The 24,488-nt window shown below is 36.9% G+C and overlaps 2 protein-coding genes across 2 annotated transcripts in view; both read left to right on the forward strand.

Moving 5' to 3' along the window:
* The window catches only part of LOC138695175 (dynein regulatory complex subunit 2), a 28,961-nt gene extending 17,404 nt beyond the window's left edge, over positions 1 to 11,557 (forward strand). Inside the window, exons 4-5 of the mRNA XM_069819635.1 lie at positions 4,234 to 4,372; positions 11,316 to 11,557. Of these exons, the coding sequence (XP_069675736.1) occupies positions 4,234 to 4,372; positions 11,316 to 11,557 (381 nt within the window). The remainder of the gene's footprint in view (positions 1 to 4,233; positions 4,373 to 11,315) is intronic.
* Positions 11,558 to 21,258: 9,701 nt separating this feature from the next.
* Positions 21,259 to 24,488, forward strand: part of LOC138695290 (dynein regulatory complex subunit 2) — a 31,009-nt gene continuing 27,779 nt past the window's right edge. Inside the window, exon 1 of the mRNA XM_069819722.1 lies at positions 21,259 to 21,452. Within this exon, the coding sequence (XP_069675823.1) occupies positions 21,309 to 21,452 (144 nt within the window). The 5' untranslated portion in view covers positions 21,259 to 21,308. The remainder of the gene's footprint in view (positions 21,453 to 24,488) is intronic.

A 24,488-nucleotide genomic window follows, 5' to 3' on the forward strand; every position in this document is an offset into this window, starting at 1 on the left:
TATTTGAACATTCTAGTTCCATATTATGGTTTCTTTTCCTAGTTGAGAGCCCTTCAAACTGTGTCACGCGACTTTTATATATAGTATTGTAATAGAGAAAAAAAGGAATTGAAAAAAATATGAAATGCTTGCTTCCTGTGGATGTACATACGAAATCCATTCTTATACAAAACCTTCACCGTTGCAAGGTACCATCCCATACAATCAAATGTGGCTAAACATAGGCCTACGTTGTGTGAGTGAGTTGAGAGAAATGTCGACTTAAAAATTTTAAGCAGTTTCTTGAATAAAAGAAGCGGCTTGCACAAGAGTTACTGTCAGATTGATCTGAAACTTCTCAAAGAGGTCCATTAAATGTTGTTGTTGTTGTTTAATGCCTGGCATCTGGCAATGAAGCCATTAGCGCTCTTGTTCTACAATACTTCTGAGTTAGGTCTTTCTCTCCAGACAGTGTGCTGCAGGTTTTCAGATGTTCTTTGTTCATATCGGTTTGAGTGTTGCATAGAGTGCAGGATGGTGAAGTCAGAATTCCTATTTTGTAGAGGTGGCTCGCTAAACAATCCTGGCCTGTTAGCAATCTAAAAACTGCTACTGCTGTTTTTCTTGGTCCTTGAACTGCATCTGGATTGGAGAGAAGGATGTTCTACAGTATTTCTTATCTGCAGCATGTTTTTGAAATTCTTGAGAGTATTGTTGTGAGAAAGTGATTTTATTACCCGTTTTACTGATGAAAATGGAAAACTGACTTTTTTGTTCGTAATATTGTTGTTCCTTTCCTTGCAAGCATATCGGTCAGTTCATTCTCTGTTCAATTAAATGTTGATAAATAACATTTAAGTTCCTTTGGGACATATTCATATTTTACTTAGATTAAAATATGCTATAATGGTAAATTCATGAAATTACACAAAATTATTGTAACTATATATTTAGACCGAGTTCATAAAGGTAATTAATTTTTATTCCCATGACTATTTTCAAGCTTTTGAGAAAGTATAAACTAATAATTTTGACAACTTTGTCGCAAGGAGCCTTTTTAGTGACGTAAATATAAAATAGATATAAAATATAATTTCGAAACTATTAGCCCTAATGCCACCAAATGTTGTACAATGACAGTATTGTGGCCATGAATATGTAGTTTAAAATTCTTAAATTTTGTATGAAAATTGTAGAAGTTTTAAAAATCACATAAGCGTCACTTAAAAAATTGTGCCACTTTCTTTTAACATATATACAAATACAGCAGTGTACGGAAATGTTATATAAATAAAATGATTGATTCTAGAAGTTCACATCTTTATCAAAATCTAATGACAAATTTAGGCTAGGAGTTGTCAATTTCTATTCCAATATAGCTATTTAAAACTCTCTACTGTAATTCTAAATTACAAACTTAATAGAAATTGATCGTTAGGGAGAACTAATTGAAGCTACTAGATTTAATACAAATGAAAAGAAAGAACAAGATGAAGTTGAAATATACTTCCATTTACGTTTTACAAGTTTCGAAAGATACGGTGCAATTACCTTATTATGCTGCCAATGTTATACCCATTTATAGCTCATATATTTTCCTTGAAATATTATTCAGAAGACATGAATCTACATCTAAAAAGTTACATAATATGCATCCAATTAAGAACTTTCGCTTTCTGTTTGCACACAAAAAGTTCTCTTTATAAACGCAGGAGTTAAACATTTTACTTCATTTCTACATTGTGCGCTTGAAGGAAAGAAAGTCTTGCATTTAGCCCCTTTATTTCTGTTGGTTCACTCGTTCGGTGATTTTATGAGCCCTTCTAACTTAATTCATTATAGCGTTTTTAGGTTTCTTGTAGCAGACTACTTAAATGCAGTCTTCTGCTGCTACTTCCTTGGCCAACTTGTCAGCCAGTTCATTTTTGAGACTACGTAAGCTTTAACCTATCCGAAATGTATAATCGAATGTTTTTCTTTAAGCCTCCTGATATTATTTCGTATTTTTTCTATTGTATAGCCGTTGCTAGTGTTATTTTAATAGACATTATGGTTATCTGAACTTATGGAATTGAGACACATCCCGCCTTATTAGTGTCACTTTTGAGATTCAAACCTGTCTTCGGGCGTTGTCTAAACAACTGCAAAGTTCTCGGAGAGCTGAAAACCCGGGTTCTAATCCCGGTGCCGGAGAGAATTTTCTCCGCTCCACCGATCCTTGATCATACGATAATGCAGAATTCCTGCATGGAAAGATCATATGTACTTCGGTACCGTACATCGCTATAATATCATATGCGTAGGCCTATATAATCAATTAGTGATTTAAGACGTCGCTCATTCCGTCGAATCCCGGCCATTTAGTCACTCGTACTGAGTGCACCTCTGCACATTAGTGTGTTGGACATTGTGCCACTGTCACACATCTATGATACAGTGCATGAGGGCTGGCCACTAAAGGGAAACTAAGAGGTAGAGCTTAAGCTGAGAAGATTCAATCCGGCATCGGAACTGGAATCCGGTGTGACTTAGTGGATAGAATGTCAGCAAGTAAAGCTGAAAACCCGGGTTCGAATCCGGTGCAGGAGAGAATTTTTCTCCGCTGCACCGATCCTTCATCATTAATAATTTTAGTTTTTAACTTAGATAAGTGCTCTACTATCCTGACAGAAATTTATACTATATTTGAAAATATTACAATCAGTAATATTAATGATTTCTGCTCTTCACTTAGCTATATGTTCTTATATACCGTATTTGACAAAAATCGATTCTACATTTCCGACCATTACAATCAGTAAAGTAAGATTAATGTACTTAATAATTTAAGCCCCTAACATATCAAAGTTTTCCTACATTCTTGACAGAAATGTATTTTACATTTAAACATTTTTTTAACATTAGAATCAGTATTTATTAATGTTGTTGTTGTTCTCTAATGGGCGCAATTTGGGATCATTTAACCCATTTTGCTTCTTGTTTCCCAATAAAGTTGAGAGAACTTTTTATTTTGTTGTGCTTCCTTGTTCAGAGTGCAGTGCATGTGAATAGATGTTCTCTTCCTATAGATGAACCTGGTAAGTTGCATAAGGAGCATTCTTCATTATTAAGGATTTCAATTTTGCAGAGATGTGCTGCAAGGCAGTCATGACTGGTGTTCCATCTGAAGGCGGCAACAGCTTCTTGTCACTTCAGATGCCAAAAACTTACATCTCTGCAGTGAACAAAATATTTTCTGTGGTGAAATATTAGGTAAATGTATATCTTGTATATATATATATATATATATATATATATATATATATAGTGACGGCAGGCCGGAAAACACTGGCCGCGTCGGGGAATTTCGCGCGCGTCTGTCAGAGAGGGAGGCGCGGGGAAGCGGAACTCGAGTTTCGGCAGGCGCTGAGGCGCGGCGCGGAGCAAAGGGGAAAGAACTTCGGTCCCGGCGCGGAGTTGACGACGGAAGTAAGGAAACGTCTGGAGACCGATTGTTGCGGGTCCCAGAGGCTTCGCGACGCAGAAGATTCGAGAACGAGTGATTTAATAAATAAAAGGGAGAGTGAGTCAGCTGTGAGTTAGTTAGTCAGCAGCGAGAGAGAGAGAGCCAGCCTTGGGCAGCGAGCGAGGTGGACCTGAGTTCGAATTAGTCTTCGGAAGTCAGTCAGTCTACACATGAGTCTTCGAGCGAGCAAGGAAACCAGCCTTCGAGACCGGGGTTCGACATGAGTGAGTCTGTAACTGTGACAGCGACCAGGCGAAGATCTGAGTTAGACGTGCAGTGAACTTGAGTGAGTGAGCTATAATAACTAGCCAAGGCGAGCGAACTGTGAACTGAGAACTGACAGTTTTGTTTTGCACATAGTGCTTTGTGAACATTAGTTGAAATTAGGAGTACATTGTTGTTCTTCTCAATAAAACACGTGAATTGTCATTGTCATTTGGTGAAGTGCAATAACGACTACTGTGTTGCTGTGTTGAGTGGAATACCCATTGTTGACGGGTGTGTAGTTAAATATAGAAATAAAAGTCACATTATTCTTGTATAAAAGTTGCAATATATATATATATATATATATATATATATATATATATATATTTTCTATACATACTTATGAAATTCCACCACAGAAAAAAATTCGTTTATTACAGAGACAGATATTTGTAGTATTTTCTGGAAAGTGACATGTTAGGTTTTGAAAGTTTGTTCCCCAGATATACCTAGCCTTCACAGAAATTCATTCTTTATTTCAGACTGTATGGCGTGTATTCGAGCGCACGATTGATAACAAGAACTTTGCCATAAGTCAATTAAAAGATTGTTTAGATGAAGCAGATCTACAATATGCAATAAATCTAAATCAGCATCTAGAAATTATTGATAATTTAATTGGTAAGTAAATCTTGTATACCTACAGGTAACTGTTACGCAATGATTAATATCAGTGGTACTAACAAAGTAAAGATTCAAATTTCAGGCCACAAGGTGTGCAGGGTATCGGAAGAATAAGCCTCACACCTTCGCAGACAATCAGTATTAACAGAGGTAGGGATGCCAGTATTATGTGCTTGCCGCATTTTCTTCCAAGGAAAACTCCCTGGTGCTAATTTCTGTTAGAAGCTTGATGAACCCGGGCCATAGTGGAACTGGAAGATTGAATTAATTAGAAAAACTCATGATCCTATAGAGAATCGAATCCAAGACGTAGCGTAGTGTCTTATCCACTACGCTACAGTGTGTTCCGTGAATTGTGGTAGTTTTAAGTAGGCCTAAATTGGAAAGTGTATTGACAACTATTGATACAGGTTTTAATCAACGATCGCAGTGGCGGTTCCTCGGGGGAGGGAAGGGAGGAACGTCCTCCTCACATTTTTCTTAGTTTGACAGTAAATACCAAATAAAATATGTGCCTTGAAATTCGAGGAAGATTCGATAATTTTTAAGTTCACAGCTATCAGAAAACCTCGGTTGAACGAGTTTTAAACGACGCGTGGTCATGTGCTGCACGAAAATTGTAAGAAGAATGCGAGATTGTTTGTGAGGAGGAAAGTGAATCCTTTTCTCCTTTACTGCAGTTAGCACACATAGACAACAGCGCACTAGCGGCCAGAGAAAGAAGCAGAGTTTTAAAGCAAGTAAATGAACTGATAGGGAGGAGATCCTCCTCTGATTCTGCGCATGGACGGAAAATAGTGTAGCAGACGACGATCGTACAGCAAGCCAGGGTCCGTGGATGTAGCAGAGTAGCGAGTCGGCCCCCATTGTTATTCCTTTTCAACACGCGTGGGATATGAATATTTAAAGTAAAACTTAGACATTTTTAATTTGAAGGGAAGAAAATTCAAAAGGATATTAGTATATTACAGAACATTACTGTCAGTCAACATACAAATGTACAAAAACCTCATTTAATAATATTATTACAGCATAAATATGCATTTAAATGTTTAATACATCCCTCCATGTAGGCCTACATCACAATTCTAGCTATTACAGGATTTTTAACTTAATAACTTACAAGCAATAACTGAAAACAACAATGTTGCGTGATAGTCTCTTCCAACACGTGTGATGCTGTAGTGTGCGCGAAAATGCTGCGAGGTTGTGAATTTGCCTGTAATTGTTAATTTGTGCAATTATTCAACAATGAATGGAAGTGAAAACATATTTTGGACAATTTCGAAAACTCAGTTTACAAGAACAGATTATTGCTATGCAAAAGGGAAGGCCAACCTCAACACTACCTGGTCTTACATGTATGCATGTAGGCTAATTTATAGCATGTTTATTCCAAGAAAGTGTCATTTTGTACTGTCAACTTCTTTCCTCCTCTTAAAAAATATGCAGGAGCCGCCACTGAACGATCGTACTTAAAGTATATATCAGATTAGTTATAAAAATTTTAAACGCACGATCTAACAAGGAACGCAAAGGGTGATAATTATTTGTTTCACATTTTGTCCAATTTGATATGTTGACACTCTTCAAAAGAATTTGGAAATTTACACCTTATTTACGCTACTCAATAGAAAGTACAGTTACGGTTAATACAAAGTTTATGTTGTAACAAAAAACTATAATATCATATTGGTGGAAAGTTCACATTTTTTTTCTTCCCCCCCCCCCAAATGTTTAACAACCTCTTATTCGGTAACTATTGCGAGTAGGATCGTGATTTTTTTTTTCCATATCGATAGGGAATCTAATAAAGAATAATTTATTCCTCTGGCGTATTTCAATATTGTGTCGGTTTTTGTGTAAATTTAATTTTTAAAAACCATAAATTCAAACCACTGCACGAAGCAACGTCTTGGCAGAGAGCAGCTCACCTTCCGAGACACACCGAGTTTGTTGACCTCTTACATCTGTATCACGAGTAGTGTGTTTTACCGACTATATTGCCAGACTGCTGAAACTTCAAATTTAATTTTCTAATTAACCATGCATTTAATCACAAAACGTAATATAGGTTTTCTATTCATTTAGATGTACCCAATCATCTCTTTCAATCTGCAAGGTAATTTCACTTCCACTCTGCATAGCAACTTTCCTTAGTAACTGGTTGGAGATACTTGATCAATGCAAAATACTATTGTACAAGATACAGCACCAATCTGTGAGCTTAGCGTACGTCAGAACTAGATCACACCTCCGTAGCCGGACTAACAGGATTGCTTGGACTGAAAACGTTGGTCTGTTGCATGTGTGTTCGTCCCGGGTGAGGGTGTTTCAAAAAAAGAAAGGTAACCGAAACTGAGTTTTTTTTTAATATAAGATAACTTACGGTCTATTTATTTATTTATGTTTCAGAGTTGAGCTGAGTTGAGTGAGTGAGTGAGTGAGTGAGTGAGTGAGTGAGTGAGTGAGTGAGCCGACATGCCACAGTATGCCGACCTATACGTGCATGATACGTGGAATATTATTTCCGGAGTTACGGGACAGGACGGAATGATGGGGCTTCCCTGAAATTCATCACAACCGCTTTCCAGAACTATTTCCAGCGATCTGCACCACAAAAAAAGACTATTCTGTTTTGGGTAAAAATATTCCGATAAACAGGGTCTGTGACCTATCATAATGAGGGACATTCAGGAAGATCCCGCACCACCAGGAGCAATGAGAATGTCGGTCGTGTGATGGAGAAAGTTCTGCAGTCATCGAAGAAGAGTTTTCGGCGTATATCAAAGGAATTGCAATTGTGGCGCGTGGTTAAGGAACTTGGTGCCCGCTCATACCGGATCCAGACGTTGCGTGAGTTAAGGCCCCCAGATTATCGCACTCACTTGCAATATTGTACTCATATACTGGCCTGCCTCTATGAGGATGAACACAGTCTTGACAATTGGTGGTCAGATGAATGCCATGTGTTCCTGAGTGGTCATGTTAACAAGCAGAACGTTAGATTTCTTGAGTGGGAGAAGCCTGACGAGTACCTGCAGAGACCCCTACATTCTGAAAAAGTCACTGTATGGTGAGCAATTTCAAGTCATGGCGTCATAGGCCCGTATTTCATTGAAAATGATAATGGTGATACTATCACTGTCAACGCTGCTGTATGCCGGCAGGTCCTTATCGCCTTCAGTGCCGATTTACAGACTTTTGTGAGATCAGAGGTTTGGATTTTGAGCAGCAAGTCTTCCAGCAAGACGGAGCCACACCACACACTGGCCGTGGTACTCTACCGTTCCTCCAGGAACTCTTTTCAAAGAGGGTAGTCTCCAGGGAATCTGCCTTTTCTTATACCCCCAGTAGCCTGGACATCACGATGTGTGACACGTTTCTGTGGGGCATGTTAAAGGAACAGTGTTTTAATTCGATACCATATACCCTTGACGACCTGAAGGAAAACATTGAATCTGTGATATTGAACATAACTCCAGATCAGTATGCTGGCATGCTTACACATATCATTGACCACATGCAGTACGTAATGGATAATGACGGACGCCATGTGAAGCATATAATTGTGTAAAGACGGTCAAAAGACCAGACAAAAGTTTCGGTTACTTCGGTTCCCTTTTTTTTTTTTTTTTTTTTTTTTTTGAAAAAAAAAAACCTGTACCTGCTTGCAGCTTCTTGCCTCACTCCACTCAGTCATCCAAACATTCTAACGTTCGTGCAACGGCCGCCAAGCGCAGAGATTGGTCCCGCTATTTATACTTTTATACCTCATTAAACAAACATATAATAGTTAATAATTAGAGTTAGACTTTTGGGTAATCCACCGTGTCTTGCAACTTGACATTTTCAACATTTCGGAACTACATATAGGTTCCACCTTCAGAGTGATACCAGAGAGGTCGCTTATTCTGATGATGGAACCTGTATGTAGTTCCGGAACTTCGGAAATATTAAGTTCCTGGACACGGTGGATTACTCAAAAATCTAAATCTAATCACAGTCACCGTGAAAGCCTAAAAACTCAGGTAATAGTTAAGTTACGAAATTTAAATCTCAGCGGACATTTTAGAATGAAAATATACATATAAGTATATTATACTCAGGCTTAGGATCCGAGACAATTTAAGAATGAAGTGAAGTTAGAGTGCAACGGAGTACAGATGGAGTGAGGTGGCGCGTTGGGTTTTATTTACCTGTTCGTTAGTGTACAATCTGGTTCGTGATCGGAGGTACAGTATTCTTCCGTCTTTCCCTACGAAACAAACTCAGGCCATCACGGTGCATTTTCAATTTATAGTGAACAGTTGTTTTCGAACTACAGTAGAGAGTCTCGTTTAGGCACAGTGGAAAGGTAAACAAAGTGCAGGTAACGTGTGGGGGAGGACGAGCCGTACGATAAAAACGAGGCATGCACAAGGTTTCAGTTACAACATTAATGGCGGAGCATTAATTGAAATTGTATTTTTCAAAAACACACAAAACGGAAGAGCACAAATTGCATAAGGTTATCATATACATATTTTAACAAACAAGCAATACAATTGTAACGTTGAAATAATTCAATATAACAAATCAAATTTTGCTACTTATATGATGCTGCTTTCAAGCAGCATTTCTTACGGTCATGAATTTCATTTTCTCTATGACTAACATATTATCACCGTCTTCTGTGGCCGAATTAACATTATCTCTTCTCAAAGTTCAATTTATTCAGGTACAGTACAAAAGACAGTGATGTTATGTTAGTCATACAGAGAATGAAATTCATTACCGTAAAAAATGCTGCTTGAAAGCATCATATAAGTAGCAAAATTTGATTTGTTATATTGAATTATTTCAACGTTACAATTGCTTGTTTGTTAAAATATGTATATATAATAATAAATTAAGCTTCCTTTATGAAAAAGTTGCCAGGTTTGACAAAGCGTAATATATAATTTTCAAAACATACCCAAAAGGTAAAATGATTTACATTTGAAACGGTTAGGAAATCGAATATACAAAACGTCAGAAAAATGTACACCTAAGTACCGTATATGCTCATTTGCGGTAAGCAAGGGATAGTACTGTTATTGCAAGTTATCTTGAACTTTCTGAGCGGGGACAGAGGGGCAGAGGGAAGGAAGCGCGTAACGTAGGTGGAGCCAACCGAGTTGTTTGCGCATGCTCCGCATCATAATCTCTTTGCAAGAAATATAGGACTATTTCCTTCACTGTGTACCAGTATTGTTAACATGGAGCAGCAACCACAGGGTAGTAAGTATGGTGAAATCACACCACCGCGGAGAAAAAGTAACGCTGTTATCCACAGCGGAGAAAGAAAAATTATCGCAAATATAACATAAATGTTGTGAGGGGGAAAAATTAAACAAAATATGTTTGCTGGAACCTCTTCATAAGGAATATAAGAGAGCGGCTAAATACTCTGGCAAAGGTATTAGTTCCGTGAAGAGAATTAAGAATAATATTGAATTACTACCGAATGAACCTCACACTATTCCGGGAAAGAACAGGTATGTAATGTTTAGAAATTATTGTTGTAATAGTTATGTATAATAGTGTGTGTACTGTGAGCGACATAATGAATTACTGTTGTAAGTTATTATTTTGTTATAGTTCTGCAAAACATACTATTTCATTCCAGAATTAGGACTTGTGTAAAGTTGAAGTGGACGACTTCGATCAACATTCGGGATACAATCGAAGAATTCTATCTTGTTCAGAAAGTAGTATCTACGTTTACGAAGATAATTCCGAATGGATGATGCCATTGACGAAATAATAATTAATTTTGGATCAAGCGATGAAGACGATGACGATGATGGCAGCAATGATAGGGATAAGGATTGTGTATAATTGTAAATTAATGTAAATTCAAATAATAATCCTGTAAAATATTGTTATAAAAATATGTACATATCGGCTGTAGGTGTGAGTCATGTAGGCCAATATAATGTAGGGCTATAGAAATAGCTGTAGTAACTCCGCCATTGCCGGTCCCCAGCTCGGATGAGAGAGGATTGTACACACGTTTATATTTAAATACTTACTCATTACAGGTTAATTAAAATCTGCTGTTCTCCTCTCAAAACCGGAGTGTCCTGAGATGATGATGTCTGTATTGAACCAAGTTCTTTTACAGTAGAGAGCCGTGAAGTGAAACAACCAACGTTTTCTGAAAGGAGTCACGTTACCCGAGGGACGGGCATCCTTGCCGTGCCGTTACGTTGATGAGTACATGCCGTACCGAGCAGTTCGAAAGACAGACTTAGGGGATGTAAGGTTCTAGATAACTTGCAATAACAGTAGTATCATCAGATATGTTAGAATGATTTGAGAAAAATAATAGCTACGGAGTTATTGACATTGACATCTAAACCAACCAATAGCCATCGCTTAAGGTAACTTGAAATTTCCATTGTAACGTTATGCAATTTGTTTTCTTTTGTTTTGTGTGTTTTTGGGAAATGTAATTTCAATTAATGCTCCGCCATAAATGTTGTAACTAAAACCTTGTGCATTCCTCGTGTTTATCGTACGGCTCGTCCTCCCCCCACACGTTACCTGCACTTTGTTTACGTTTTCACTGTGCCTAAACGAGACGCTCTACTGTAGTACTGTATGTACATGGTTGTTCATTGTAACGCTAACGTCTTCAACGTCACCGAGGGACATGAAAACTTGTGAGGTATGTATCCTAGTTCATTTTCCACCGTCACTAGATTGTAGGCTACTATTAACAGTACAATATAACTCAGCACATTGACGTCGTTGTTTACATTCACAGTATGCCTGTCTACTATGTTCAAGGATCTCTATAGTCAAGTTGTACGTACCTTGGTTGCTAAAGTGTTCCTGATCCTAAGCCTGATTGTAACGTTCACAAGAAAACAAATTAAATCTTATAACTTAATACATATTGCTAATATTGCAGCTTCCTTTATCGACCGAATGAATGACATGAAAGCAGACTTTGACGCTGAATGTTTAGAAATAACAAATGAGGCTTCTGGTCTCCGAAGTTCAATTATATCTGAGCAAGATACAAGTGACGGACAGCTACGAGCAATTATGATCGCAATGGAACGGCATTTCGAAACATATATGACTAGCTATGTTAGTGAAAGCAATGCCAAAGTAGACGACGAAAAAAACAAGGTAAAGCCTTCCACTTAATGAATTTCTACATATTTAACTATAAGAATATGTATCCTGAGTTTAATTAAATAGTGGATTGTAAAATCCAGTGCCATTTCCCAAAAGAAAACTATTAAATAGTTAACAGTACTGCATGGATGCTTATATTCGACGACGCATTCTACTGCAGAGATTATATGGTGCACGGTAAAAGGTTGTAAGTCAGAAACGGATGGTTTTGAGTTTTGCTCTACATGTGAATAAAAATTTATTTTTTAAATGTTATATTAATGGGCAAATGTTTATCTTCCTCTCTTCTTCCATAATGATGTACAGCGTCAGATTTCCATCCCATCATTATGCTATTGATTCTCATTTCAAACTTCGCTTTTGCTTTACTGAAAACCATCACTTTTTTACGTATGCTCTTTTTACTGCGCATTGTATAGAAATACAGCGTGGGCGAAAAATGGACCACCGATTTTGGCTGGAGTTCTTTGAATAGCATTCTTTTTGGTGCCGCAATTCTATGACATGAGTCGTCCAGATTTACCCCCCCCCCCAAGAAAGCAATGTTAAAGATTCTAAAGCGCTTTAAAATCCTCCGTTCTTGGCCGAGGATTCGAAGACTAGTAATCATTTTATTAACTTTGCTAATACAATGGGTTCAATTTAAAAGAGGACAACACATTGAAATTCCCCTGATTGAGGTTCTGACAGATATAGTACATCTCACTTGACGATGTGTGTCATTGTATACATCTGAAGTCTGACTAGTGTAATATAGCTAGTCTGTGATGTATGCAATGGAGGGGAAAGGAACTGGCCACCCTACCCCAGTATCTCCTGGCCTAGTTGCTTCATAAGTGGTGCCTTGTTGGTATCACTTGTGAGGTTCAGACTTGTCTTCGGACATTTGACTAAACAACAACAACACATTGAACACTACATAGCATAACTATGTTTATATTTTACTCGTAGTACTCGACCGAGGTGAGTGGAGACGCGGGCGTAATGTGAACTATCGCCATGACGCTCTACGAACACAGAAGTACAAGTGGCGCTCCGGGCTGCGGGACTCACTGACCTTGGTCGAGTAATAATTATATTACACTCTCAAATTTCTAAGTCATATGAATCTAATATATAAAAGCGAAAGTTTGTGTGTATGTGTGTATGTATGTATGTATGTATGTATGTATGTATGTATGTATGTATGTATGTATGTATGTATGTATGTATGTATGTATGTGTGTATGTATGTATGTGTGTGTATGCAGGGCTTTCATTTAAAAACTTCCCAGTCTAAATAACTAATTATTTAAATTGAATTGAATTTAAACAAAAAACACGTCAATTTATATATTGAGTGGGAAGTCTGAAACCAGGCTTAATTGCATTTTAGATATCACTCCCCACCCCAGCCACCCTCACTTTGAAATTTCAAATGGCAGCCCTATATTTTATACTTAAATATGAAAGCGCATTCAATTGTTTATTGTTCCCCTTTGGTGGCCTACTCTCATCTACTATGTCACTGAATTTTTCTCCGAGAGGAACAGAGAGGCAGAACTAAAACTGAGAGGGATTCAATCCGATATCGGAATTTGAATCCGGTGTGGCTTAGTGGACAAAGCGTTAGCACGTAGAGCTGAAAATCCGGGTTCGAATCTCGGTGCCGGAGAGAATTTTTCTCCGTTCTACCCATTCTTCACCATATGGTAATGAAGAATTCCTGCACGGAAATATATGTAGTTCGGTACATCATAGTAACTTGAAATGTGGATATGGAGAAGAATGGAGCGTGTGAAATGGACAGACACAGTAAGAAATGAAACTGTGTTGGAAAGAGTGGGTGAAGAAAGAATAGTGTTGAAACTGATCAGGAATAGAAAAAGGAATTGGCTGGATCATTGGCTGAGAAAAAAAAACTGCCTCCTGAAGGATGCACTGGAAGAAATGGTGAACGGTAGAAACGTTCGGGGCAGAAGAAGATATCAGATGATGGACGACATTAAGATATATGGATCATATGAGGAGACAAATAGGAAGGCAGAAAATAGGAAAGATTGGAGAAAACTGGGTTTGCAATAAAACGCCTGCTCTTCTGTATAACATTGAATGAATGTATAAATGAAAAAAGAGCGATATTTTAATTGTTCACTAAAAACAAAACCCATTATATTTGGAGTGTCAGCAACACCTCGCGCGACTGTTAATGTTACAGAGTTAGACGCGACTGCTCAAGACAAAACTTATTGAATACAGTAGATATAACCATAAATGTCTTTGATTTAAATCATATTTCTAGAACGTATTTTCAACATATAACATTAACAGTTTTAATTTCTATTTACATAATTTTCTATTGTTGCATAGCATGAGATAGTATCTGGCTGTCTACTAGCCTATAAGTCAGTTGACGAGACGCGTGCTGCTGCCAACTCTACCACAAACATTCACTTCTCAAGCCGCCTTGTTTGCGTCATTAAAAGCTTGACACAGACGCTCACCTTTAAAATAATTTGATGGATAGTTGTTATTGTTAATACAACTAATGAGAAGAATCAATTTTCACTATATTACTAATTTAAATTTCAAAAGCAATTTCTCGCGCAAGAGTTTCTTTTCGGCTGGAAGATTAATAAAACCAGGCACTCCTTGTAACATCCGGAGATCTGGGAACCCTAATATACAGAGTGGGAGAGAAATAACCTTGGAGATTAAAGGGACGATAGGGTACTCTGAAATGAATAGAAAACCTATATTCCGTTTTGTGATTAAATGCACGGTTAAGTAGAAAATTAAGTTTGAAGTTTCAGCAGTCCGGCAACATCGCCGCTAACACACTCTTCTCGTGATACAGATGTCAGAGGTCAACGAACTCGGTGTGTCTCGCTAGATGAGCTGTTCTCTGGCGCTGTGTTGCAACCAACTCGTACGGTGCAATGACTTGAATTTTAAGGTTTTAAAAATTAAATTTACACGAAAACGGTCCACACTAATAAAATACGCAAGAGAGAAATTATTTTGTATTAGTTTTCCTATCAATATGGACAAACTCACAACCCTGCTCGCAATAGTTACCGAATAAGAGATGTTAAACATTAGAAGAAAAAAAACATGTTTTTCTGAAAAACTATTAACTTTCCACCAGAATGATATTATGGTTTTTTGTTACATAGAACATGAGCTATTCGCTCTGAAAATCTCCAAGGCTATTTAACTTCCACACTTTATATACAAACAGGTAAATTTAACTCACCATGACACCCCAAAGGGTTCTGATTGGGAACAAGGGACTTCCATATTTATCGTCAGTTGTCTTTGAAGGTCAAGTGAAAGCACACATGGTAATGAAATTACATGAAATGTATGTGAGCACAGCTTCAGATTAATGTAGGACATTGTGTCAATGCCAAGCGGGCGTATAGGGACAGAGAGGTATATTTTTGTTTTGCAAAATTTCAAAACAATACTAATTAAAAGACAGTAGAACGTAAGACACATGATGAAATGTTTTATTTTCGGTGACTGATCTTCAGCCGTTTTAAATTGAGTTAACCCTGGCAGGCATTCCGGATAAAGCGGCCATTAATTTATTTAAGCGACGCTATGTAAAAATCAATCTTTAGGGACAAGAAAAGCTTCGTTTTGGTTATCTGTAGTTGAGTTTCCGAGATCTCCGAAAAATCTTACAATCTATTTAATTAAAAATAGAAGCAAAAGGGAAAACCCGGGCAACGACGAGTGCTTTGAGCCAGTATGTCCTAATTATAATAAAATTAGCAACTAAGTGACAATCAATTGTTGTGGACTAATATTTTGAAATGAAGGGACACCATTTGCAACATATGCTGTAGCTATCTACGGCGGGTTCTCTTTTAAATTGAAGCTCTGTATAATCAACAGGACATTTAATCTTTCTGATCGGATTCTATGTCAATTAAAAATGTTTGCATGTTAACGATCTTCACATAAAGCAATCACAATATTCAAAATCTTCTGCATCCAAATATTTTTCGTAAGTCCCTGTGCATAAAAGTTTAAGAATGATGGTGGTAATGTATTTATTAAATTGACAACCTTACATTCGTTTGAAATACTCTTGGTTACTTGTAACCTCCCAATGAATTTATTAGGTACATTTGGTATAAACTAAAATGTTCAACGCTAATACCAAAATTTCTGATAGCTTTCTGGTATTAATTTAATTGAGTTTAACGAATATTTCTTGTCATAACAATAAATTATTTCGAAACCAAAGATCGAGAAATAATTATTTCGTGATAAGAAACACGAGTTTAAAGTGAAATGAAATTGTTACAGAAAAAGACCACCATGAGTGGTATATATTTATTATATCAGGGATAGGCATAATGTTCTCGCTTAAACTGTAAGCAGCATCCGCGCGGGAACATTATGCCCATCCCTGACTAGAGAATTCACACGCGAAAAATAAAACCAATCTTATTGCATGGGTGTGTTCCAATAATTTTCTGTGAAAGCAGAAATTATAGATAAGTTACATAAGCCTTCTAGAATATGAAATTCGTTGATAAATTAATATTTTAGAAAATAAGAGCCTTGAACTCCTTGTAATGAAACAAGTGAAGAGATTAATATAATTATAATGCTTCATTGTGAAATGCGCAAGTTATTTATTTATTTTGAAAATTATTATAAATGTATATAACGCTTTATGAAATGTATGTAGTATTTGTGGACCTGGAAAAGGCTTTTGACAGAATGTATTGTATATACTTATGGGATTCTGAAGAAAATTCGTGTGGATTGGAAAGAGAGAAAACTATTCAGTAATCTTTATATGAAACGAGTTCAAGTCAAGACAGGGGAGATAAGTACAACATTGCCCTTTATCACTTACCCCACACAACATCCACTTGGACAATTAGTGAAGAATTGTTTTCAGAGCATGGAAGGAAGAAGAAAGTGCATAAGATTTGCTAATTATATGACATTGTTAGCAGAAGAGGAGATGATACTAAGAGAAATTACTGAAGCTAAATGATACCTGTGAGCAGTATGGGATGAAGGTAAATGCAAACAAGATGAAAACCATCGTTAACGGAAGAAAAATAAAGGTAAACGTGCGAATTGGAAATGAGGCAGTGCAACAAGTAGACAGCTTCAAATACTTAGAATATATAATAAATGGCACCAAGAGCTACTGCAAGGAAGTCAAAAGAAGGATTCCATAGACATAGTTCAAATGCAGTGGCGTATGCTGGTTAAAGGGTTTGGGCTACCACTGACCCTATTATTACACAAAATATATTTTAAAATCCCTATAATAAAATTCCTTACATATTTATGTGAATTCCAGACGTCTTGATTGGGATGAAAATACGTTGATGACTTCGTCACTGAAATTACAGTTGGGCCACTTGCAAAGTTTCTGTAGAAATGACTTTTCAATGTACATCAGTGCCAAGCCGGATAAACTTTCTTGTGTATGAGTTGATCTACAGTAGGATTTTATTCTCTTCAACAAAGAAAATGTTCTTTCTACCGATGCTGACGTAACTGGTATTGTCACAATTAATGTTGCCAATTTAAGGACTTCAGGAATAACTTGGTTCAGCTGGTTTTCATATATGGCAGATAGTATTTCATGGATAGGTTTGTTCGAAAAATCAAAGACTTCTGCTGAATATATTACACTTAATTCATTTTTCAAAGTATTTGATCAAAGTGACTGTTATAGGACTGAAATAATTTGTTTAGTGCCTCATTCGGGAAGTTTTCTCTATAAGCAGAACATTTTTCAAAATCTAGAAGATGTGTGAACTGAAGCTTTCCATAATCAGAAAATCTGTCAGTAATTTCCATGTGCATACGATCTAGTATGCTGTAGTACAGCTGCCTGTATTTCAATTCATCATCTCCTTTTCTTCGCTTTAATGGTGGTTCCATTGTATTGGCTGAAGAATTTTCATTTTCCATATTACTCCATATGGACGGAAACCCACTACGTCTGAACTCGGATATAGTATTTTTTTTAACTTTGATACCTCTTGCAAGTAGTATGCTATGTCTAGACTTTTTGTCTGAAGAATATTGTAGAGCACATCTGTATGTGCGAACACTCTAGCATAGACTTCAAGAAGAAATATATTCTGAAACTGTGTGAAAAAATTCAAATATCCTTGAGCCTGCACAATTACACCATCATCCCAGTTTTCTTCAGAGTCATTACAAATGATATTTTTAAAGAAAGCAGTCCGTTTTTCTCTGTATTCCTTTATTGTATTTACAAGCCGAGATGTAAAATTCAATCTAGTTGGTGCTACTTTTGGGAGTTTCTTGTTCATAAATTCTTTGAGTTTTCTGATCTTTTAGGAGATGATGAGAAAAATGCAGCTAAACCCGACAGTGTTTTGAAAAAATGCGGCATTCTGGAATGGATGAAGTAGTTTGTTGCAAAACTAAATTGAGAACATGGCTGTAACAATGGATAAATAGTGCTTGAGGATACTTTTCTTGAACTTTTGTTTTCAAGCCATTAATATTTCCCGCCATAGCTGAAGCACCATCGTATGTCTGTGCAATTAACTTATTGCCGACATTGTATTCTGCTGTAAGACCTTCCACATGCTGAAACAAAGCAGCAGCAGTTTTGTCCGAACTGACATTTGTGAATCCTATAAACCGTTCTTGAACATTGGCAGTACTGTCGACGTATCTTAAAACAGTGGACAATTGACTCTGATTAAAGCAGTAACTTGTTTCATAAACAACAATGGCCACAAAAGGTTTTATGTTCTTTATCATAACCCCACTTATAGCAAATATTAAGTCATTCTGAATTGCGGGAGAAGTACCACGGAATACTGTTGAACTCTCAAGATGATTGGCCAGTAAATGGTCAAATTAACTTAAGGAACTTAAATATTCAATATAATTTCCTATATTGTCTGATTCCACACTCTCGTTATGACCCCGAAAAGCCAATTCTTGTTTTCCTAGAAAGCAGACTGCGTTAATAAGACGCAGTAAAATCTCCCGATTTTTTTTTTTTCACAAGAGCATTGTGTTGGTTGATGTGTAGAGCTTTTTGCTTATCTAGCTGTAAATAAATTCTTGTCTTTCCAAAGTTTGCAAAGTTCATGCTACTACAAATATGAGCTTTTGATTTGTCGTATTCTAGGACTGCCGTTCGAAGGGAGTTCATATTAGAAAACCTCTCTTTTGACCACACATTAGTTTCGCGGCTAAATAACAAACATGGCCAGCAAAATAGTTTAGACAGTTTAGAACTACCACACAACCAATTCCACTTACCATATGATGTTGAAGTGAAATGGCGTGTGTACTCACGCTGTTTTTCTTTTACGTCCATGGACAAATTTAACTCAGGAGTTGGTCTTTCCATTTTCACAATTTCAACTTTCTCGTTGTTATGTACGACGGTTAAAAGGCACTTTTAATAAACCTTCTATTACACAGTCATTTTCAACACAAACCTCTCCAGAAACTTGTTCTGCCATATTTTTCACAATATCACTTAATTGGGAAATTAAAAACTTAATAATTCACAATTAATATAACTCTTAGACACTCGAACAAATCACAGATTTAAAATACTGCACTGCAAGAACACAATCACATTCAGAGCTAGCGTACTAAGCGTATTGTTGCTTCGCGCCTGCGAAGAAACCGATCACGAGAGCGGCAACTCACACGGCCTACACTGCACAATAGAAACAGTAGGGAGCGGGGGATGGGCAGTTGTGCGAAGGACAGCGTGAGCGGAACGGTCACAGGCTACCTCAAGTAGCAAGCGGTTTCTCCAGCGATGCCGCCTTGACAACTTGTTTCTTTTGAGAGCAGAGAGCGCATATAAATCTAACAATTACTTTAATTTTAATTACTATGGTAAAACTAATAATACAAAATTATTACATTATGTTATATTATAAAGTTTTTTTTTGTAATTTCCTTGGGGTACCGCCGGTAGCCGCGGTAGTCCGCAAAATACGCCCCTGTTCAAATGGTAGCGCGTTTGCCTGCTGAACCGTACAGTGTCTGTCTTTATACAAACACTGTACTGAACCAGGGCTATAGAAGGGTACTGAACCGTAGTTTCGCTCGGGCGTAGTTTCTATTCACGCTTGGGCTGATTACCTGGTAGCGTTTTTTTTCTGAGGATTTGCCCAACCGTAAGGCGAATGTAGGCACACTCTTCGTAAACCTGAAGAAACTGTGGAGAGAGAGGCTGTATACTAGAAAGAAAAAAAAGGGGGGGCGACCAAAAACTCATAGCGAAGGAGGAGCGTCATAAATGAAACAGTCCATGGGGAAAACCTGGGGAGAAATTAAACATCCGGTCAAAAACCGGATCCGATGGAAAGTGTTCTCTTCCGCCCTTTGCTCCAGTGAGATATATATGTATGTATGAATGAATGAATGAATGAATGAATGAATGAATGAATGAATGAATGACGCTTTATATTGAACTAGATATTTATTTATATTTGAAAATTATATAGTATACATTTATTTGCAACTCACTTTATAGTAATAGTCATAGTGCAATTGCTATTATTGACAGTTCCATGTTGACTTGTGTGCTTGATGTAAGCGTTTGATTATTAGAATTTCTTCTTAAACTTTCCACTATGTTGGAACAAATCAATTGAACTCTTTGGAAAAATCTGTCATTTATTAGGTTTGCGCAGTACAAAACTATCAATGTAATTCAATTATAGTCCCGGCGCTCTAATTTCCGGCAGCCAATCGCGTTGCAGGTCGGCTACATTTAAACGTGTGCGTCTTGTGATTCGTTGATGAAGACGTTATTCATTTCTTAAGGCTCGATAAATACTTAATATAATCGCGCGCCATTTTGGCTCTTTCGTTGGCGTTCGCAGAAAGCACACGAAGACGTTATTTGCCGCTCAATTATTTGCTGAATTACAGTGCGTTTGATTTATTATCATAGGAGCTACGACATGATAATGTTTAACGGTGTGCAAATAGATTCCTCGTATGGTAGCTCGGCAACGAAAGAACAAAAATGGCGAACGATAATAGGCCTACCTACCTAGACATTATAGAGCATTCACTTCCTAAGACGTAAGCAAAGAGGAGGAGTCACGCCGGGAATAACAGCGTCGCGACTATATGTATCATTGGTCGATTGAGTATCAATAAGCTAGTGACTGGCTAAAAACCTTTAGCGTGAAATTATCTAAATAGTTGTACCTATCTTATTTGATTTTAATGACATATATTGCTCCACAAAATATAAATATTGTCCCAAGTTAGCATTTGAAGCTATCCGTGCGTTTTTAAGAGAAATGTGAAGCGCTGCAGCAAGACTGTTCTTTTATTACATTTGTTTACCTTCGCTGCAGCAAATCCAAACACCGCTTTACGAGTTTGCTGCAAGATCCATCATGGTGGAATCCGTGTTTTGGTCTTTTGCAGCGTTTATAATTGTTAAAATCGTCTAGTAATAGTAATTTCATGTAATCATGGAAGTCCAAACTATTTAACATGTTCGTTTCTTTTACGGTTACATTTATTACTGCAGGAATAGAAGCCAATATTAATTGTCCACCAGTTTCACCTTCCTTCTTTTTTTCTGTTACATTTTAAGTTTATAGTATCCTGAAATGCTACTATAATAATATAACCATACATATAATGTTCATTAGTGAAAATTAACGTATCGTAACCAGCTACTTTCATAGTCATTATTATTTTTCAGGCTATAGAATTACTTCAGAATCTGTCCATAGCTCTCGAACGTCATATCGAACAGATGTGGTACCAACTTAAGGCCATGCTAGTCGACTACGTCAAATGCACAACCGACATCAGGAAACACTACAGTTTCTTGAAAATACTCGACACCAACATGTCGGCTAAGCTGCACCAACAACTAGACAGAAACCAAGAACTGCATGTAAGGCAAACGTGAAGCAACAACATTCTCATTTCTATTATTCTATAATCATTCTTTCTGAGGCATTCCTTTGTGTACAATACAGAGTGTCCGCAAAATACCGGTGTCATTACAAAGAACAGCTTAAAGAATTTCAGGAAATGCATAATTGATAATTGTTGACCGAAACAACAGATGGCAGTACAAGAAGAAAGAAAAAATAACGTTCTTTCCGCTATTTCCCTTGTCATTAAGGCATTGATGGATATAAGCAAATTGTGTTAAATGATCTGAATATCAGCAGTGAGGAGATGCTCCATCTTATTGGAAAAGAAATTCGTTGCCTTCTTCTTCCAATTGTGGAAACAGCCACTCAGTATCACGATAACTCATACCGGTGACAGTGTTCTCTTGGAAGAAAAATGGGCTATATACTTTCTGTTTCGAAATGGCACAAAACACGTTTAGCTTAGGGGAGTTGCGTTCAACCTCCAAAATGAAATGTGGATTATTGCTTCCCCAAATGCCAACATTATGCTTGTTTACTTTTCCATTGACGTGGAACGTTGTCTCGTCATTACAAATGAATTTGGCTGAAAAGTCTTCATCATTCGTTATTAGTGTCAATAAATTTTCACAGAAAACACGTCGTTTTATATGGTCATCAGTTTTCGACTTATGCACTAATTGCAGTTTGTAGGTTTGAAATCGCAAACCAGAACGTAGAACCTTGGAAATGGTGGATTTAGAAATGTAACTGCAGTCTAGCTCTACGCACAGATGAAAAAGGCGTTTTTTTCTTCTTGTGCTGCTATCTGTTGTTTCGGTCAACAATTATCAATTACGCATTTCCAGAAATTCTTTGAGCTGTTCTTTCTAATGACACCGGTATGAACTTCGTTAAACACATAGTGACAGAATTATTATAGGAGTTTATAACCCCGGAATGTTTCTGCGGACACACTGTATTTCGACAACATACAGGACTCTTCTTGTAAATTCATTTCAGTCTGGAAGTTTTCTAATACCATACTTTCACAGCGATTTTACAATGGTCATAGTTTCTTGATACATTGAACATTCTTTTAACTATCTGAATTATAACAGCATCAACACCTACTTTATTTGGGTGCCAAGGTAATTTCTATAGGATAGAGTCGTAACATTTTTCTAAATTATTTCGTATAAACATCAAATAGAGTTCTTGTTTTTTTTCCTGCTACCTTTTCTGTGAAAAATAACAAAAATTATTGTCGTCACAAGATTTACCGACAGCAAAGATGGCTTATTCGTCGCATACTACTTCAATGTTACTCTTAGTCTCTAGAAAAATGATTAGTTCTATTCTCTGTTTTCAATTTCCGCTTCCATCTCTTTTCTTTTAGTATTCAGGCTTTTATACTCCACATTCGAAACCTCAGTGACCGTTATCGAAGCTATGTTCTTTCTTACATAGTCTTCTTTCGTAAGCGGAGTTTCCAGTTTTGAAATTGCGCAGGAATAATGAGAAACAAGCAACAGTCGCCAGTGACAAATAAGTACCCAAACAGTAGTTCAAAAGTCGCTAGATTCTTTATTATCAATAGAAAAAGATTTATTTCTGTCGCTACAATGTGCTGAAAAAGTCGCTAAATCCCTATTTGAGCAATAGGAAAGTTAAAAGAATTTGTTGCCTAAAAATCTTTAGAAGTCGCCATTTTTAGCGACAAAATCTCTAAATTGGTAATACCGAATAAAATGTGTGCGCACGACCTCTGCGGGAAGCACGCGCGAGTTTTCCTCTCTGGGAACAGGAGACATTGGCAACTACCTGTCTCTTCAACAGTAAAGTTCAGGTCTTACGTAGGAGCTGGTGTTTCCGTTGCAAATATTTTATAGTTTGTTGTAGTTATATCTGTTCTTGCGAATATTTTTTTATAGATTTTCTGTATATGTGGGAGTGTGATGGATTGGTCCATTGAGAAAACTGTAGAGTCCATTGAGGACTACACAAGGTATCTTTGTCTTGGGCATGCCTCAGAACTGAATGAGAACCGACAGAAAAGGAGGATGCCCATACATTTTTTTACAAAAATTATGGACTGTGAACTAATTTTTAAGTTAGAAAGAATGATGGAATATTCAGATTGTCAATTTCTATAAATGAATACAATATAATATTTTATTACTCAGTCAATGACAAATCAATGTAAAATAATGACTTATTTTATAGTCATTAAGTTTATATACATGATGCCTGAATAGGCGAAAACGTTCGCAATTTTGTAATTCATGTATGTAAACTTAATGACTGTAAAATAAGTCATTATTTTACATTGATTTGTCATTGACTGAGTAATAAAATATTATATTGTATTCATTTATAATTTTTAAGTGTTTTCTTTCAGCCAGCTTCATTTCATCAGTCGTGATTCCAGTTTCAGCCATTCCTTTGATACACTTGCTGATCCAAAAGGAAGACCTTTCTCGTCGCTTCAGTTGATCAGCAACAACAATCAAAACAGCTGCAGCGATAGCCACAGCTATAACCTCTGTCTCGCTTCCTAGTCTGTTTCTTTGCGGGGGAAAGACGCAGAATGAAGAGTTGGAGGTCTTATAATGTACACCGCATGTGCAGCTAGTACTACACTACAGTATTTCCGAATTGGCTTCCAGAGTATAAATTCCGAATTTTCCATTTGGCTCCTGATTTACATTCGAATTGACTCCAAAACTACTATTCTGCATCGACCCCGACTACATCAACATTTTTCTTCCCAGTTTAACAGACTTAAAACGTCTACATTACATAGGTCTGGTTAAAAATATTATTACAGTTGTACAATGCTTCAGCCATTAGCTTCGTCTTCTTTACATTTTCTGTAAAAACTTCAAACTCGTTTTAAAAAACTGCAGATGTGTAATATCATGTCCTCCAGATTATTCCGTAACACTTTTAAGGAAAACGATCTTTTTAAAGTTGTTGTTTGTTTCTGTACTGCTTCTTACTGTTCAGTTCGATCTAATTTGTTATTTTGGATAGAAATTAATATATCAACAAAGACTTAAAAATATTGG

Source organism: Periplaneta americana, chromosome 2 (assembly GCF_040183065.1).
Source record: "Periplaneta americana isolate PAMFEO1 chromosome 2, P.americana_PAMFEO1_priV1, whole genome shotgun sequence".
Taxonomy (NCBI): domain Eukaryota; kingdom Metazoa; phylum Arthropoda; class Insecta; order Blattodea; family Blattidae; genus Periplaneta; species Periplaneta americana.